The sequence below is a fragment of the Gavialis gangeticus genome, unplaced genomic scaffold (assembly GCF_001723915.1).
Source record: "Gavialis gangeticus isolate Ggan-Ray unplaced genomic scaffold, GavGan_comp1, whole genome shotgun sequence".
In the NCBI taxonomy this organism is placed as follows: Eukaryota; Metazoa; Chordata; order Crocodylia; family Gavialidae; genus Gavialis; species Gavialis gangeticus.
The window spans coordinates 182,297,498-182,316,301 of record NW_017728992.1 but is presented as its reverse complement, the minus strand read 5'-3'; the positions used below and the strand labels follow the sequence as shown (position 1 = coordinate 182,316,301).

The window sequence follows — 18,804 nt, the reverse complement described above, 5'->3', positions numbered from 1 at the left end:
CCCACCGCCCCCCACCCCCCGCCGAGGCATGGCATGGCACGGCACACCTGGCCCAGCCTTGCCCAGCCCCCAGCCCCAGGCATAGCGCAGCACTCCTGGCCTGGCCCAGTCCTGACCCTGCCCCCCAACCCCATTGGTGAAGGGGCCCTACATCTAGCTCGCAGGAAAGCAAAAGCAAAGTCCCTGTGCTAAACTTGGCACCGTTTTTGTCTCCCCACCAGGGAGGCACAGCTTTTGTTTCCCCACTGATGAGGATCCAGGGGGGTCCTGATTGGTCGTGGCCCAGGCCCAAGCCCAGCTGACCCATCCGTTAATTCGCCTATGGCCTTGCATCCCTTGCAGGTTGCTCTCTGAATTCTGTTTCTGCTGTGAGTCTCTGCAACCTGGCTTCCAAAAAGCATACGCCACTCTTTCCATTGTGCCTGAGTAAGAGGGTTTGGGTTTCCTGTTACATTTGTCCATGAAAATCAAAGGCCTGATTCTCATTTAACCTAAGACCCTTTCATATTTACACTCAAGTTAAGATTCTTTAATGCTCCAGTAACAGTGGAAATGTCAGTCAGACTCCATATTTGAAAATACCACTAGATTTAATCAACTAACACAATACACAAAAACGTGATTCTCTCATATGATGATAAGGATGGCCCAAGCAACAATATTTGGTTCTAGATCTTGGTTTTCATGGCATTCAAGGGGATCTCATGTTCCAACTGAAATCTAACCTGCATAGCAATCTTTTAACCAATGGACTTTGGAACCTGATCCAAACTTTTCCATACTTTGAAGAGTTTTGAATCATTGTTTCATTTCAAAACTACATCCACAATAACATTTTTACCTTTGACTTGAAGGAGATACTCCAATATTGAGGTTTATTTGCAGAGGGGAAGCCATTTTGAGATGAGAGTCACTGGCCCTCAAATCAGCCATCATGGAGTAGAAGCCAATGGTGTGTGTGTATGGTACTGCAGTAAAAGCTATGAATTTAAGGGGGAGATCCTTTGAAACAAGAAGCTGTATTTTTGGGGAGAAAATTACCACCAAAGTAACAATAATATAGAAAATAGTTCTCCTTCTCCAAATTGAATTTTATTGTCATATGGAACCTGTGTTCAAATAAGCATATGTGAGTGATGTCAGGACATTGCTACCAACTGTTCGTACTGTTCATGGTGGAAAAAACTGTTAATTACAAGGTTGAACCATGGTTTGGAGTGGGGGGGAAGGGGCAGGGGGAGTGGGGCATGCTGAATTGGAAGCATGGAACTGCAGGCTGGCTTATTTGGGGTGCAAAGAAGCATTTGCCACACCCAGTCTAGGTGTTAGGGAGTTTATTTAAATAAGCCACCTACACCTAAACTGGCAGCAGGTGTTCGCTGCTGCTAGTAGTGCCGTGTTACATGCATTCACAACTTCTGGGAGCTGCATGGGGAAATTAGAGTAAGTAACTGGGGTGGAAGAAGGAGCAGGGAGGAGGGTGGTTGCTGCATTGTTGGTAGAGAAGGGGTTGGAGGGCTAAAAATAGTGTGGTCAGGGTTGAGGGGTGGGAATAGCACAGCCTTGGGGCTGGGGCAAGCCACTGGGATTTCCCAGGACTAGGGCTGTGCAGCAAATGCATGCAAGCATTACTGAGATCAGGTTAACTTTTTCTTAGGTTGGGTTAACCCTTTCTTAGATCAGATTAGTTTAATCTGATCTCAATCTAAGTTAGTGCATGTATTCGGGTGAACTAATTTAGACTGGGTTTACCGTTTTTTGCCTGATTTTAACCACTGTGAAAACGTTCACAGATGGGAATTTAAATTGACCTAACCCTAGTTAGGCCGATATAAATGTAATGGCTGTATATACCCTAAGACTACTGAAAGTAAATTGTCCAATCTGAACATGAGATACAATTTGTAATTAAACTCACATTTTTGAGAGATTCTTGTCAATATAAAAACTAACCATTTTTATCAGTGTTGTTGCAGGAAGAGATAACATACAGATTATGAGTTTCAATTAGTTGATTTCATCACTAGTATTTGCCATTTAAAATATTGGGTGTGAACCTTGAATCACTATTGAATATGTTGCTTGTTAACATAAAAAAGCAACATATGGCTATTTTTAGTGTATGATAATAAGGCTTTATCTCCATTAAAATAAACTGGAGTTTTGCCATTAACTTCCATAGAGCCAGGATTTCACTCTTGATCATACATGAATGCAGGAGCAGGTTCATAATAAGGACAGAAATTAGAAAGAGGTCACCAGATTATATTCAGTCTTTCCTACCTCCCCATGCTAGAAATTGAGGAGTATTTCCTACAGTATATTTTCAATTTATTTTAGCTACTTACTGAAGGATAACAGATCCCATTAGATACAAAAGCCAGTGCTGTCTGACTTTTCTTCCATTTGTTTCACTTTTATAATAGCCCATACTGAGTGAAGGATATAAAGAGGCAAATGTGAATATTAATGACAGCAGCAGATATTTGTTGATCTTCTTACACTTGAATTGATTCTGCTGCATCTAGTGAAAAAATCAGGATAAAGTTTCAGAGCCCCAAAATAGTAAAACTGTTGTTTCCTTATTAGTCTTTTCAGCCAGAACTTGACTTGCCCATGCTGGCGGCCTCTGCAGTTGCAGGGTGCAAGCCCCTGCTTCTTGCACTCTTCCACATGCAGCGTCTCATTGAAACTGTATTCTCTTTTAGGTGCCAGGAGAGAATGAGAAGCACTGGAAACCAGCACTAGTTGTCCTGACTGAGAAGGACCTTTTAATATATGAGAGCATGCCACGAATGAAGGAAGCTTGGTTCAGCCCTCTTCATACCTACCCCCTGCTAGCAACCAGGTAGCTTAATGTTTTTGCATTTCAGTTGTTGCTGCAAGTGGTTGAGTCAGTGCTGGGGGCATGAGTTCAAGTCCTACTTTAGACTGCCAAGAACCCTAACCCAAGTGAAAATGTGGACCTGGTCATTTAGGCTGCAGAGTCAGTGGCATCAGGCATGGTGCCAGCCACATCATTCCATTATGTGCCACAGGCTACAGAACTGGTATGCCTTAACTGCACCAGCCTGTTAGGCTTAGGTGAATCTTTGACTTTGGTTGCAAAGTGGAAGAAGAAGTACTGGAAATCTCAAAAAAGCTGCATTTTTGTCTGTGAAATTTCCAATCCAGTTTGCAGGCCCAAGGGCCTGACATAAGCATCTGAAGTTTTGAATGCTTATGTGAACTGCACTTGAAATTCCTGCCCATGAGGTCAGTGTAGTCACACATTGCAACTACTGGCAGGAAACACAAAACCTAGTAGTGTTTCCACAGCTGAATGGTGGGAGGCTCACCCACCCAGGGGTATCCAGCTCCATCTAACACAGAGGGACAGATGGTGAAATATCTCAATGGATGGAGTGCACAAAGGGTGTTGCTAAAATGTTCTCTTTAATTAAAATAAACAAATAACAGTGAATGGGTTATGTGCTCAAATTGTTAATTTAATGAATGCAGTACTTTTACATGTGCAATAATGCGAAGTCAATCTAGATAGGTTTTTCAGTGGTGAGTAGTGATTTTGAATGTTCAATCTGAGGCACCTTTCAAAGTGTCTGATTTTTAGTAAGTACCAGCTTGTGAAAATCAGGCCCCTTCAAAATATCTGAAGTTAGTCCCCCCTGGACTCTCCACCTCTACTAATGAATCTCTAGAAATGTCTTAAATTAGTAGAATCACTATATAAATGTTCCTAAACTTGCCTGTTTTAGTTACTTACATGCAAATAGTGCTTGGATTTTTACATTATTTTTAATAATAAGTTAAGTAGTCTACTTGCTAATTTAAAACAGAGAGACCTGCTGAGAGAAAATCACCATTAAGGCATGGATAGGAGTTTGGTCTCCATTATCCTTTGTGTCCAGAATGTGGACAAGCACAATAGAAACGCAACGTGTTTAACTGAACAAGGTGGAAGGAAAGAAGGGATTGAATGAAATAGTTCCATACTTAGGTTTGTAGGAAAATAGGGCTAGAAGGGACCTAATGAAGTCATCTAGTCCAATTCTGTCCTCAGGGCAAGATCACCCTATTAAACCATTAAAGTTAAGTATCTGTCTAAACTGCTCTTGAAAATCTCCAGAGATGGAGATTCTGTAACCTCTGTATGTAGCCTGTTCCTGTGCTTGACCACTCTCAAAATCATCCCAACAATATTGTCACTAGTAGTTGTGATTTGAAAAACAATTGCTCAGGTAGCACACAGAGCACAAGTGCACACTGTTGTTCCCTCATGGTTTTTCTGCATTGTCTGAAGTATTTTCCAGTTGTGCTACATACTTCATGCTGTCCTAGATCTCAGAAATTGGCTTGGGTAATGTATGGTGAAGTTGCATCTAGAAGCGAGACCATCAGACCAAGAAGTATCAGCCCTTTGGCTTCATTTTTTTTTTTCACCACACATGTACAGAGCCTCAAGCTATGGAGAAGTATTCTGCATTTGTTTCATACACTGAGCATTATCTATGGTTTTTGACACTAGCTCACATCATGTTTGTCTGCCAGAATGGTCTTGAACTGGTGAAAGAGCTGCTGCTCTTACTGTCTCTGTTGTGCTCCAAGTCTGTATCAGATTATTTCTCAATGCCCTTCCATTCAGCCAGGCTGGTACCAGCCAGGCAGAAATAGTGGTGCCTTCAGTTGCAAGCTCATTAGTTCCTTGTACTTCTTGTTTACCCCACCAATTTTTTTTCCTAATGATCTACGATTTTGTTGCCCAGTAAGTCAAAGAAAATTCAATATCAGTGGAAATACACTAGAGTTTCTTCTGGACTAGTCTGTGTATACACAATAGACTTTCAGACAGCCTTAGAAAGAAATAACTTTCATCCTCATTTGCCAGTGTTAGCATAAAGTAAGGTGATCATGCTTTGTGTTACAAAACACAGGCAAGCGTGTGATCTCAAGCTGGCTCAAGTCACTTAAACTACTGACCTTTTATTGCATCTGCTTGAAGTATTAGATTTCCTGTTTAAAACTGGATAAGAGGTTGCAGCAAGAGCCTGTTAGAACTTCATGATGTACTGATATTGTCACCAGACTCTGGCCCTGTTCCTAGTCCACGGTATGTGGCAAGGGTGAAACATTTCATAAGCATGTGATAATGTCTAACAAGACCATAGCATTGCATCTGGATGACCGGGCCACTCTTGGGATGACATATCACATCCCGTTGCAATATCTTCATTTATGGAGGATGTCAGAAACTTTTCATGTAGTTCTGGAAGGGGGCAGTGCACAGCTGAGGAAGCTGAAGTGAAACTTGAAATGTGAAAGTCAGATTTAACCTTTGTCCATGTTCCCAAACAAAACTTTTAGAAAACATGAACAACAGACCTTGTATTAAGTGATGCCAAAAATGAACTGTGCTTCCAGGTGGGGCTTAAAAATAATCAAGAATTACAAAACACATACTTCATATGGAGCCTTTTTTTTCATTTTTTGTTTCCTCTGCTTGTGAGATTTGTATCTTACCAGCATATTGATATTACTGCAGTGCGTTGAGCATGATGTACAACAGGAAAAATCCTTGCCCAGGAGACAGAGACTGGAGACAGTTTAGTGTCGTTATTGCTGGCATGTGAAGTTACATGCTGTGAACTGCACAAAAGTCCACATTGTTCATCTAAATCAAGAGGGATGGCTAGATTGTTCCACTTAATTTGAGAGTATGATTAATCACAGGCACATTGAGTCATGTTGGCAGGACAACGAAGGGAACCTTCATCATTGCTGTCCTTGCTGTACCTGCTTGAGGGACTAAAAGTAGCATCTCAGTTTCTTGGATTTTCAGTTTAGTACTTGGAATCCAATGCTTATTTTACTGCTGATGAACTGTGATATGCCAAATGAAGTATTTCATATTTCTTTATTACTTTTCCTTGTTTATTTTTCTTCAAACCCTCAGCCAGAGAGTCAGTGCTCTGCTTATGCCCTGTCTGAGCTCTTCTGTCCCCCAAAATATATCTGCTTAACTGGCAAAAACCATCTTCCTGGAAATTTCCCCCCTAGAGCCAGGGAAATTTTTCAAATAAAACTAAACTCCATTTCCAAAGTGATTTGGGAACCTAAGGATGACTGTACACGTGCAGAAAGACTTCTCTGATGCGCTGTAATTACAGAGCATTGGAACAGCGCTAATTAGCACGCCCCAGCCACCCTCCGCATCTCGTGTATCAGCATCCCTTCACTTCAAAATAGCTGGTGCAATTAGCTTTAGATAAAGCACCCCCCACCACCACTATTTTGAAGCACGGGGACACTGATATACAAGATGCTCCAGGGCACCTTAATTAGAGCGGTTCTTTGAGCTACTGTAATTAAAGCGCCCCCTCCCCCCCCAAGCATGTATAAAAACACCCTAAATATATGTCCGGTACCGTGACTCTTCCCATTTTTAGCTACCCAGTGACCCAGCTTCAACAGGGTGGACAAAGGCTACCTTCAGATTGACATTGCCCAGGGGCTGGCAATTAAGGCACTTTTGCTTGGCAGTGGGAGTTGTGGACTCAAACCCCCCTCCCTGTGGCTGAGGAGAACCTAGAACCTGGGTCGCTGGGTAAATACCTGAACCACTAGATTATTAGGCTGGAAGGTGGGTGGGTTCTCCTCCTCCACCGAGACTTCTTCAGAGCCAGCTGGATCCCCACTGAAGATTAGGAGAGCTATGCATCTGAGCAGATTAGGATTGCTCTGTGGGAGCCCATTAGGCTGCCCATTTATGATAAACAAACTATGAATCTCCCTAGGTGGATTTGGATCACACTCTGAGGCAAAACGTGCTATTTTAGGGGAAGGCATAGAGATGGAACGGCACGGAGCTATTTATTAGTCACTAAGTGTGAGTACGTACCTGGTCACTTCTGCAAATGAGACTAAAGCACTTCAGAAGACTTCAGCCTTTCTAACAGAAATACATGACAATGACTGCTGACAGTGCTAGGAAATAGTCAGAAATTCTCATGACAAAAGCAACAGCCTTTAGGCTCATGAGAAACCTTTACTTCATCAACTCTATATATGCCAGTTCACTCAATGAGGAAGGGAAATTATGTATTTAACTGGGCAAACCAGACCTGATGTTCCCAGTGAGACTGTGCCTCATCACTAGTACTTATCTTCTGTATTGTATCAGAAAATAAAATTTGGGGAAAAAACAACACAGCAGGCTTATGCACACATTCAGTGTTGCATTTGGCTGCAGGTGGGGAAAGCATCATTCACAGTCTGTGTGATTTTACTTTAGGAAGCTTAGAGGGTGAGCAGATTGCACAGAAACATTAATGTTGTTGCCCTGCATGTGGGTAGGTGAGTGCTCAGTATTTGGAAATACCCAGCTCTTTTTAGACACTCACCAAGTTGTGGTTTTGGGTCACCTCACATTTGACGTTTCTGCTTCTGATTAAGCACAAAGGTCAAGTGTGATGACCTGGTGGTGGGGGGAATATGGGAATGGACAGTGGATCTCCGGAATGCTGGAGGCCCAGATCGTGCTCCGTAGAGCATACACACGACAGGAAGCAAAATGCGTCTAGATCAACACTCGTTGGAATGACGTACTGTTTGGAGGCACTCGGGCACTTCAAAGGGCATGTACATCTGCAAGGGGCATACTTTGAAAGACTTAAAAGGCATTTGAAATGCTTCAGGTGTGACATCTGTCTGCAACCTAAACTTCCTTGGTCCATGTTCTTCCAGAGCTGCTTTCCTAAGTGCTCTGGCATGCTCCGTCTGTTACCTTGTACGATAATGGCGCCAAGTGCTTCAGCTCCATGAACCAGTGCTGATCCAAGCTCCTTCTTCCACTAATTGAAATCCTCCCTTTCTCAAAGAGGAAACCACTCTTTGTTCATGGGCATCACAATGGACAAAAGATCATCAGAAATGTTAAACCTTTTCTTAGCCACCCCTGGGTATTTCAGACAGCAGAGAAAACAGAGGAGTCTCATATTCAAAATTAAATTTGCATGCCAACACAAATAAACAGGTCTCAAAGTCAAGCGGACTGTGTAAGATGACAGGTTCCTAAAACCATCACACCTGTTGGTTTGGGGGTTTTTTTTGCTTAAAACCCAGTGGAACTTCTAATTTGTCTGTCTGTCGTACAGCGCACACACAAAAATGCATGCAATATGCTACTGATACTGACTGCATAGTTCATATTTTTGTCAGTGATTATCAGGGATCCTGGTTTTTTCTGTTTAAAAATTGCCAGTTCTGTGATTTAAAAAAAATCGTAAATTCTTTGATTAAATACCCCCAAATCCATGTTTTCCCATGATTAAAATGAAACACCTATCTATCTATCTATCTATCTATCTGTAGAACACAATGTTTTATTAATATATTTACAATTTTAAAGCAGTTTGGAAGCCTACCAGTGCCTCAGTCACTGTAATAGAATTAATTCTAAATATCTATAAATTTTGGTATTTGATTTTGGGCTTTTTATCATAGAAAATTAGATCTCCTTCTGCCTACTTGGTTCACCAGGATGTGGGTCCAGCTGGAGCTGTGACCCCCCCCACCCCACTTCACTGGTTTGCGGCACTGAGTAGCCCTGATATGCTGGTGTCCTGCCTATGCCTTTGCCCCTCACTTTCCACCTACAGCCCCCTCCACCCTGTTGGGGCCCCTCATTCCCCAACCACAGCCCCTGGCCATGCTGGTGCATCTCACTCCCTGCCCCTGCCCCAGCATTCCCTCTAAGCTGCATGCCCAAGGGGTGCCATGGTGGAGCAGAGCCTGGCTCCCCCTTCCCAATATGCGATACGGCTGATGGCAGCAGCTAGAGGCACAATGCGGCACTGTCACTCCTGCTGCTGCTGTGCGGGCTGGAGGCATTTCACCATGGTTGTGTGGGACTCGCAGCATCAACACCAAGCTTCCCTGCCCCTCTTTGCCCTGCTGTAGTGTGTCCCACCCAATGGGCTGTGGAGGCCCCATGGAGGGCACCAGGGTGGGGAGCCCAAGCCTGCAGCAAGCAGCCTGCCCCCACACACAAATCTGGGGGAAATGTGCCCCTCATACCCCACTGGGAGTGTCTGCAGTGGTGGGAAGCCAACTCCACCCCCACTCTCCTGGACAAGCCACCTTCAGCTCCATCTCGCTCCCCTCCTGGGCCCTGCAGCCGTGCATTCTGGCCACGGGACTCAAGCCCCACACCGCTCCAGCTAGGCAGCAGTCCCAGTCCTGTGCAACTCCCTCCCTCCCTCAGTATGGGGGCCTCCTGCTCCCCAACCAATCCTGCTCCCCAACCAGACTTACCTGCAGGAGCTGCTCTCCAGGCTGCCTGGTGACAATGTGCATGTGTGTATGCACACATGAACATGGTGCTCCCTACCTGACTGCTCTCCTCCCATTTCCTCCAGCCCCTTGCAGGCTGAAGTCTGCCAGCCTCCAAGGAAAAACCCACTGTTTTCTGTGTTTTTCTCCTTTAAAGGAGAAAATTTGGGTTTCACTATGTTTTTCCATGGTAAATGGAAAACCCTGATCCCTAGTGATTACGCTCCCACTGGCACATTCTCTAATATCCTTCTGTGCATTGATTAGTGCAGTTCATAACTTTTTACCTGGAAAGTTTGCAGACAGTATGTTGCAATCTTGGCTGCTTCTATCTTTCAGCTCTTTATGAGTCTTTGGGACAGCATTTCTGCTTAGCTAAAGCATATTTAAAATGCTACAGAAAAAAATTCAGTGACAGAAACTGTACAGCCATGCTTAATGCATTTGAGAATGAATGAGCAAAAGAAATTGAACTCTAGCAGCATAAGGGTTAGAATATTTCTAAAGTATTGTACTGGAGAATTTCAGCACGTGCTTCTTGTGTACTGGGCAGTTTTCTACTAGGAATTATCATTTTTCTTTTTTAATGCTGGCATCATTGTTTTGTTCATTTGAGGATTTTTTTTTTAATGAGTTGAACATGTGGATGCTAAGCACTCAGGCAAGTCCTAAAATCATGTCACCATCTGTACTTGCTGCTTTGGATGGAATACGTATGATGACTTGTATAAACCAGAGCTAAAGGGATTTTTTATATCAGGAGGCAGAGGACTGGAAGTTAGGGCTCCTCAGCTCCAGCCCAGACTCTGGGGCTTTTTGATCATAACTTCTGTTTTAGTTTCCCTGTGTCGAACAGAAACCAGAATAGTTACCTACATGACAGCAGTGGGACTTGTATGTTAAATGCTTATAACATGCTAAAGGATTCAAGAGTTACCTATGACAATGTTTCAGTATTCATGCCATCATAGTAGTTATGAAAATAATTCTGATTTAAGACTGGATCTGGCCCTGCATGCCCAATCTAGCACATAGAGTTACAGCCTGCAGGTCAGATAACATGGAAATGAGGGCCGGGGCTGGATCTGGCCCACGGGGCAGGTGTTCAGCACCCCGATCTACATGTTTGTAACATTACCGTCCCATTATGTGACCAGCAGTCTGTTGTGAGAACCGTCTAGTTCCAGAAACATTATTTGTGCTATACTACTAAGATAAGTCTTCAACAAATGCAAAGTGGAAATAATTTTAGATCTGGCTTGTTCTTTTGCTGGCAGAGGGTCTCGACCAAACTGCTTCATCTGTTAAAAACTAATTTTCTCCTCTCAGTTCTTCCATTTTTCTGCTAAAGAACTGCTTCTTAAACTAAACTGAATCTCATGCCTGGAATTCCAGCGTTCTGTCTCCTCTGACTGGTTGCTCAAGTCATCCACTCCTCCTTTTCTCTCTCTGCATGCATCCTGCTGATTTCTTCCAAAGGGAAATTTTCAAAATACAGCATAACTTCCCCCTTCCTGTGATTTGCCTTCTTTTTCTGTTTTCTCCTACAATTCTCTTCTCCCCTGTCATAAACACAGAAGTTTCTCTCTGCTCTTCTCCTTCTGCCCCAAACCCATCCCACCTTTTGCTCTCATGCTCACTCTCATCCTCTCCTTTACTCTTCTGTTTAATCTTTTACTCTCTTCTGGTTCCTTTGCCTCGGAGTGCAAACATGTTTTGTCTTTCACAAACATGACTTCAGTCTTTCCCATCTTAACAAGGCCAGCGCATCCTATGGGCAAAGTGGATGTGTTCATAACAGCAAAACTGGAGATGTAGCATTTCTAACACTGGTTTTTGAGTGATCAGCATGGTTAGCTTTGCAGATGTGGGGGGGGTGGCAACATTTATTTGTCCAAGGCAACAAAAAGGCTAGCCCCCTGTACTAAAAAAAACCCCTTCCCCCTTCTTGCCATTTTGCCTTTCCACCTGCCCTCTTTCCCTTTCATTGCTAAACTCATTGAGTGCACTGTTTACAGCCCCTGTCTGCAGTTCTTTTCTTCCACTTCCACTGTATGCACTCTCCAGTCCAATCTTTACATCAAAGCTCAACTGGAACGGCTCTTGCCAGAATTTCTAAGGCACCATTTCCAAACCTCAGGACTAGCCCACAACCTTCATACTTCTAGACCTGGGCTTGTCCATCATGCTCTCGATATCTTGCCTTCTCTTAGCTTCCATCACTCTGCCTCTGGTGGTTCTTCGCAGTTGGTGCTGTTGTTCTTTATAGAGCATGGCGTATGCACCGGTGAGTTATTTGATGGCAGAGTCTGATGTGCGAGTGACAGTCCTGCCCACAGGTAGGGCACACCCATGTACGAGCAGTGCTCTGAATCCAAACACTGGATTTTTTCCTTCTCTGATGCCAGTCATCACAAGACTTGATCCAGTCCGCCTTGCAGTTCCTCGCTCCATCTGCAGGCAGACTTCACCAACCATAGTGGCATTCTGCATTCCTTTCCCAGTCATCCAGGGAGATTTCAAAGGATGCTAAATCATCTTTCCAATCATTGTGATATCTGCCCAGTGGCCTACCTCTCTCTCTAGACCCTTTGCAAGTATAGCACATTCTTCAGGATCCTATGATCAGGCATTCGCTTGACATGACCAAACTACATGAGTCTTTTCTTACTAATCACTGTTCCCATGAATGACAAAAAGTATGATTTAACACTTCCACATTTGTTACCCTGTCTTGCCATCTTATTCAAAGAATTTAATGCAGGCATCTGATATGAAAGCTGTTTAGTCTTTTGATATGTTTGGCGTAGGTCATCCACATTTCTGAGCCATATAGAACAGTGGATAAAACATATGTCTCATAAATACAGATTTTTATTTAGTTGACAGTTTGTTATTGTTCCAGGCTCTGTCTTGCAAAAGACTGGCTGCTTTGCCAGTTCTATTAGTGAGCTCAGCATCAAGATTTATATTGCTGGTAACAGTAAAGCCAAGGTAGAAAAATTGGTCAACAACATCCAGACGAGTACCATCTAGGGTGATATCTGGAACTGGTTCTGAAGAGCCTTGATGCATGATAACAGTCTTCTTCAAGCTTATTGCTAGCCCAAAGATTTTGCATGAGTCAGAGAACTTGGTAATGAGATGCAGGGCATCAACATTATAAACCACAAGGGTTGTATCATCTATAAACAGATCTCTTATGATGATGTCCTTCACCTTCGTCTTAGCTCTGAACTTTACAATGTTAAACTGTCCTCCATCACATTTAGTGCTGAGATAAACACCATCTTAAACATCATGGAACACGCACTGAAGTAGGAATGAGAGGTAAATGTTAAACAATGTGGGAGCCAGTACGCAACCCTGCTTCACTCTATTGTTGATGATGAACAAGTCAGACTCAGTTTTCATACTTTACAGTTGCCTTCATGCTATCATGTAAGGATTTCACAAGGTTTAGCAGTGTAGGTGGGCAACTAAGCTTCTTCAGAACTGTGCAAAGCCCTGACTGACTGTGTCAAAGGCTTTTGTTAAATCTATAAAAGCCATGTACAGTGGTATACAGTTCTCTGCACTTTCCCTGCTGCTGTCTTACAGAGAAGACCATATGGTGGACCTTTCCAAGCAGAAGCCACACTGGCTCTCAGGATAGATTCTCTCAGTTAATGTTTGAAATATAGGTAAAAGAATATAGCTTAAGATTTTTCCCGCAACGTTGAGAAGAGATGTACCACTGTGGTTATTACAGTCACTTCTGTCTCCTATGATTTATAGAGTTGGATGAAACGGGCATCCTTGATATCTAGCTTCCATCACTCTGCCTCTTGTGGTTCTTTTACTATCTCTCTAATCTTTCTAACCTGTTCTCTGGAACAGGGGTACTTAACCCCCAGCCCATGGATCACAGCCTGCTCCCAAAGCTGTGTCATCCTGCCTGCAGGAGCTCCCCACAGGTCTGACAATTTGGCAGCAAGGGAGTGGTGGGGTGCTCCCCTGCTGCGAAATTTCCAGACCAGTAGGAAGCCCTACACACTAGATCAGGTGCACAGGGTGGCACAAGACCTGATCCTGGCATGCGGGGCTGGTGCAAGGTGCCAGGGCTTGATCCCAGTGTGCAGGGCCTAATACTGGTGCACAAGGGTGGGTGGAGGTGGTATGGGGTGTTGGGGCCTGGCAGGGGGCAGTGCAAGGCTTAATTCCAATGTGTGGGGCAGCGGAGGGCGGGGAGGGGGACAGTGCAAGGTGCCAGGGCTCAGCACATGGGACTTGGTGGCCATGGCACAGGACAGGCCCAATCTGGATATAGAGTGGCCAACTGAGGCCACACAGGGACCAATCTAGATGCGTGGAGCTAGGCAGAGGCAGCATGGGGCCTAATATGGCTTGTGCACTAGCCCTGCACCACTCACTAGGCCTGCATGGCCAAAAGATCCTGCTCTGGAGGGTCTTCCTCATCCCACTCTAAGCCGTGTCTAAATCTGCAGTCTTTTTTGTATGTTATCTCAAAGGTGTGGCCTTCCTACCTATGCAGACAGCTAAATCTTTCATTCAGGCTCCCATATCTTCGTTACTTCAATGTCCATATCTCTGGCCTTGAAGAATGCCATCTTGCCCTGCTCTTGTCCAGCCTGCATGCTATTCCTAGCCTGTCTCTTTGACCTTATCAGCCCTCTGTATACTTCCCCCCACTGGCCACCTCATCTGTCACATCAAACATAAACTACTTGTCTTCCCTTCTAAGGCCCTTTGTGGCATGTTCTATCCATAACATTTCATTAACTACCGAGATGTGAACTTTGCCTCTAATTGTTACATTTTCAAACAAGCACTTCCATGCTTTTTAAATTGTCACTTCTCATCTCTGGAGGAACTCTCCATAAGCACCCATGCAGTTTATCAGCTTGCTTCAAAAAAACCTTATTTTTCCCAGTTCCTTTCAAAGGTAAAGCTGCTGGTATGATGAGACCACCGGCTATTATGCTGGCCTATGTTGTCTCATTGGCTTCTTGTACTCCTCTGACCACCTGCATTCATCTATTTTTGTCTTATACTAGTTGGGCAGAAACTGCCATCTTGTTATGTTTGTAGCACCCCTATAGCACCAAGCCTAGTGGGCTCTAGCTGCTATACAAGTATCATTTTCTCCCATTAAGAGGATCTAAAAATTTTGTTTTTTTAGTCTTCCAGTGGTGTCATAGTAGGGGCAAGAATAGGATGAGTAATTGAGTGAGGATAGCTTTCCAAAGGGCATAGCTCTTCAAAAAGAGGTTTCTACTTGGAAGTCAGAAGGAGTGTCTTGTGCAGAAAAGGAGTAATTTTACACGATTCGATTTTGAAAGGTTTACGTTGCACTGAGCTGCAGGATGACTGTTGATGAAGAACTTACATCCACTCCTACAAACATAAAACCTAAGCCAGGCATCTGAATACCAGCTTTCAAAATCTTCCCTGGGGTGTCATTAAAGATCTCACTGTCATTTTTGAGGGGGCTAAGATTTTTCTGTGTTGCAATAAATGCCTGAAATTCTTTTCATATTATTAAAATGAAGTGCCAGCCTACCAGATTCCAGTGCCAGCAGCTCTGCTTTTCTTGATGTATGCCTAGGGAAGAACACTAAAAGAACATAAAAAGGAGACTAGGGAGTGATCTGATAAGATTGAAAGCTAAACTGTATTCATAGTTCTCTGGGGAATGTAAAGAGGGGGCATTTAACAGTAATTGTCTATTGCTGATGCACCTTAGCAACTTAATCCTGAGCAAACTCATTCATAATTAACAACATTCGTGTGCCCTCTGGTGGCTGTTGTGGGTTCTGGAGAAAATGGTGTGGAGAAGGTCTCAGTGCTCTTGAACTGCTATTGTGTGTGCTTCCTAGGGATAACCATCTAGGTAACTTCAGGTGAATGCATTGCCTGGGATTAAAATTTTATGCTAATGACCAACTTCTATTTTAACTTTATAGTTCTTTGTGCAGTGTTCACATCTGAATCACTTTCATATGACTTGAGAATCATTTGGGCTAAATACCTTAAGGGTAGTATTTCATACCTGCATCCTGCTGAATACTCTTACTGCATGATTTTGCAAAACATGATCTCTAATTGGATGAACAATTGATGCCGTGAGGAGTCAGCTTTAACTAAATGAATTTAAAATGTTATTGGATTTATATGAGTAAATTGTTGAGGATGAATATAGTTCATATCAGATGTGTCCTTTAGATTTTAGTTTGTCTGATGTGGCTCATGGCTGCCAGTACACTATAGAACTACTAAAGTTAGCAGTGCTGCATTATAGATGTTACAGATAAAATGCGATGCTGTTTTCTTATGGAAGTAACTTAGGTCGAGGTAGTTAATAGACCTGGCTATGTGGTATCAAATTGTAATTGCATACAGTGTGACAAGTGCTATAAAATACTTATTAGCACAGTTAATGAACTCTATCCATGACAAAAAGGATAAGACAGAAAGTACCTGGAAATAGTTTACTAAAGTATGGTTTGTTATAGGAAATAATGCTAAGTCCATCCTTTGTTAACTTCGTGTTTTATATCAACTTGACATTTTAAGGCTTTCATTTAAGGCTCTTGGTCTGCCTTACCAGTTACTTGTGTGCATCACTAGGGCATTGGATTGGTGATCACTTATACCCAGTGTGCATTTGGGGAAACTGAGGCCCAGAGGTGTGTGACTTTCAGAGAAGTTAAAAAGATCCAGGAAAATATCCCAAAGGACTCACAAGCCAGACTCCATGTGCATATTTTTCACCATATTGCCCTGGGAGTAGATGAGAGCTGTGTAAAATAAGCTGCATCAAAACCCATGGGCCTCACCACAGCCCGTTTCCTTGTCACTTCCTCTGACAACTGGCAAGACTGCCATAGCAGTGCACTGTCTGCTGTCTTCAAAATACCCACTACAGGCAAGGGAGCAGCAAAGCTTCGAAGGAGGGGCTGGTGAAGTTAATGAAGGCTCAAACCATGCTTGCTTTGCCGCCAGAATGAGGGAAGCCAGGATGACACAGCGCTGTATGGAAGAGGTGCCCTTCTCTTGGTAGAGGTACCCTGGCTGTGGTTAAATAAAAAAGGAAATATGGTTACAATTCATGGAAAGCTTCCATATAGGTAGTGAATGATGGAAGCACACTGGCAAGGAGAGAAACCTGAGCTAGCGCTACATAGGTAATGGAAGCAGAAGAGTGATGTCCATACAACAATGGCTATTGGCTTCTGGTACCCAAGCTAGATTTATGGCATGGGAACATGCCCAAAATTTGGGAATAGAGGGCCAGACCCACAGGTGGTGTAAACTTTAATTTTTTACACTGGCTGAGGATCCTGGACCATTAATCCCTTTCAAAAATCTCCCTGCTGTCTTGCAACTACACTGTCCACAGGAACTCCCCAGCCACAAATGGGGAGTGAAGAGGCATTTCTGAAACTGCCATATGCTGGGGGCAGTATTCCAGAACACAAGGATCTGAAATGCTTAAACTCCTGCTGTTTCATTTCCTTTTCTTTTTTAAATACATTGTCTCTAGTATAACAGAATATTTTATGATGTCTGTTACAAGGAAACCATTCTTCAAAGTACAGGACAGAAATTGCTAGCTGGAAGTTAATATTTAGCAGATTTATACCCAGGATGACCTTACATTGCAGGTTTCCAAGAAGTATTTTATTATTATATGTAGTCTGTGGTTTGTGTATAAGATGTATCGTTTGCATATAGCAAGATAAACAGGATACATTCCCTTCCTGTCCCTAACAGGACAAAATTCCCTTTCTCCTCAGGTGTCAGTTTTGTAAGAATTGTTCTGGTTTTGCTTTACCAACCTCTCTGAAATGTAGGTGTTTTAACTCTCAAACTGTATAACGTTTCTGTTATCCATCTTTACAACTGAACTAGTATAATGTCCTTGAATGACTTCTCCACGCTCCTGCCCTCCTCTCTTGAAAAAATATGGATATTCTCAAGCAGAAATGAGCTACTCAGATGGCAATTTTAGCTTAAGAAGACTTTGCCCACAGTTAGATTTTTATATCTAGTGAAAAACTTTCTTTGTTCACATTAAAGGAAAATGTAGTTTTATTTTTTTCTCTACTTAAAGCAAAGTACAAGAAAGAATTTCCTTTGAAATTCTTTACACTTTGGAATTACTAAAGGAAAAGATGCACAATATGGTACCTAATATCTGTTTTAGGTATTTCATAAGTGCTTGTTTACCTTGTTCTGTAGCATAATTTATTTTAAACATAATTGGCAGGTGCTTGGGTTTTATATCAGAGGTATATTTTGGCACTGAAAGGGAAGTGTTCTTATGTATATTATCTGCCATTTAAGTTGGTGTAATAAAAGATGTCAGATTCACCCGAAGAACCTTGTCTGCCCATTATCTACACCAGCACTCATATTTGGGAATCAAATCACACAGGTAAGGGCTATAAATATTAAATGTACAGTTGCTCTATAGAACAAAATAATGCTTGCAGCACTGGATTTTTGATATTTTGAAGATCAGGTTCTGTACGTGTCATTTTTAGCTCAGATAAGCAAGAGGTGTGAACTCATACAACCCTGCACACAGGATTTCAGAAACTTAACTTTAAAAGTACAATTCTCTTTAGCTAGCTGTCTTAAAGTACTAGTCCTCTGCATGGTGTGTGTCAGCCTTTGAAACGCATTTGGTTGTCTCAAGTCCAGTTCCTGCAAGACATGTCTACATCACAAGAACAGCACTATCTACCATCCTTATTGGTAGCTCAAGCTCTGAAAAGTCAGGAAACTGAGTTAGCTTCTCGTCTATGTGGGGATGTCTGCAATTCACCACTGAGGCAAGCAGTACTATTTCTGTCTCATCTACACCTATTGAAGGAATAAAAAGAGGACTTTACTGTCCCAGGCTCTTCCTCTAGCACAGTGATTCTCAATCAGGGCATCATGAGATCTTTTTTATGCTGCCATGGGGGTGCAATATTAATACTGTGAGGTGTGCAGACACCTACATACGATTCACAAAATTAAACCCAGAGATTTCAAATAGGAATCCATAGTGTCAAAATCATTTCTGACTACTTGCAGGCTTTTTGATTTATTTGCAACAAAGGAATTGCTCTGTTAGCTTTTACTTGTTTCTTGACTACAAAAAACTAAGGGCTGGTATTTTTCAAGGGGTACCTTGAGTCTAAAAAAGATTAGCACCTTTTGCCAGCACTAAAGTTACTTCATTGTACATAAATGAGAACATGAAACTCCAAGCACTTTGGGCAGCCTGAGGTCTGGTGAACATTTTAATTTATGTAGGAGGCAAGGATTTTTTTGAGTGGTATCTTTTATAGTTTCATAGTTTCTAGTGTTGGAAGGGACCTGAGCAGATCATCTAGCCCCACCCCCTGCCATGGCAGGAAAGAGTACTGGGGTCAAACAACCCCAGCAAGGTGTTCATCTAACCTCCTCTTAAAAACCCCCAGG

At 42.8% G+C, this 18,804-nt stretch overlaps 1 protein-coding gene across 1 annotated transcript in view; it reads left to right on the top strand.

Annotated features, from left to right (window-relative positions):
• The window catches only part of SNTB1 (syntrophin beta 1), a gene marked incomplete at its 5' end in the record, with an annotated part of 243,494 nt that overhangs the window by 205,885 nt on the left and 18,805 nt on the right, over window positions 1-18,804 (top strand). The window contains 4 exons of the mRNA XM_019519512.1: window positions 2,709-2,848; window positions 3,333-3,348; window positions 4,658-4,670; window positions 16,009-16,016. Coding sequence (XP_019375057.1) covers window positions 2,709-2,848; window positions 3,333-3,348; window positions 4,658-4,670; window positions 16,009-16,016 — 177 coding nt within the window. The remainder of the gene's footprint in view (window positions 1-2,708; window positions 2,849-3,332; window positions 3,349-4,657; window positions 4,671-16,008; window positions 16,017-18,804) is intronic.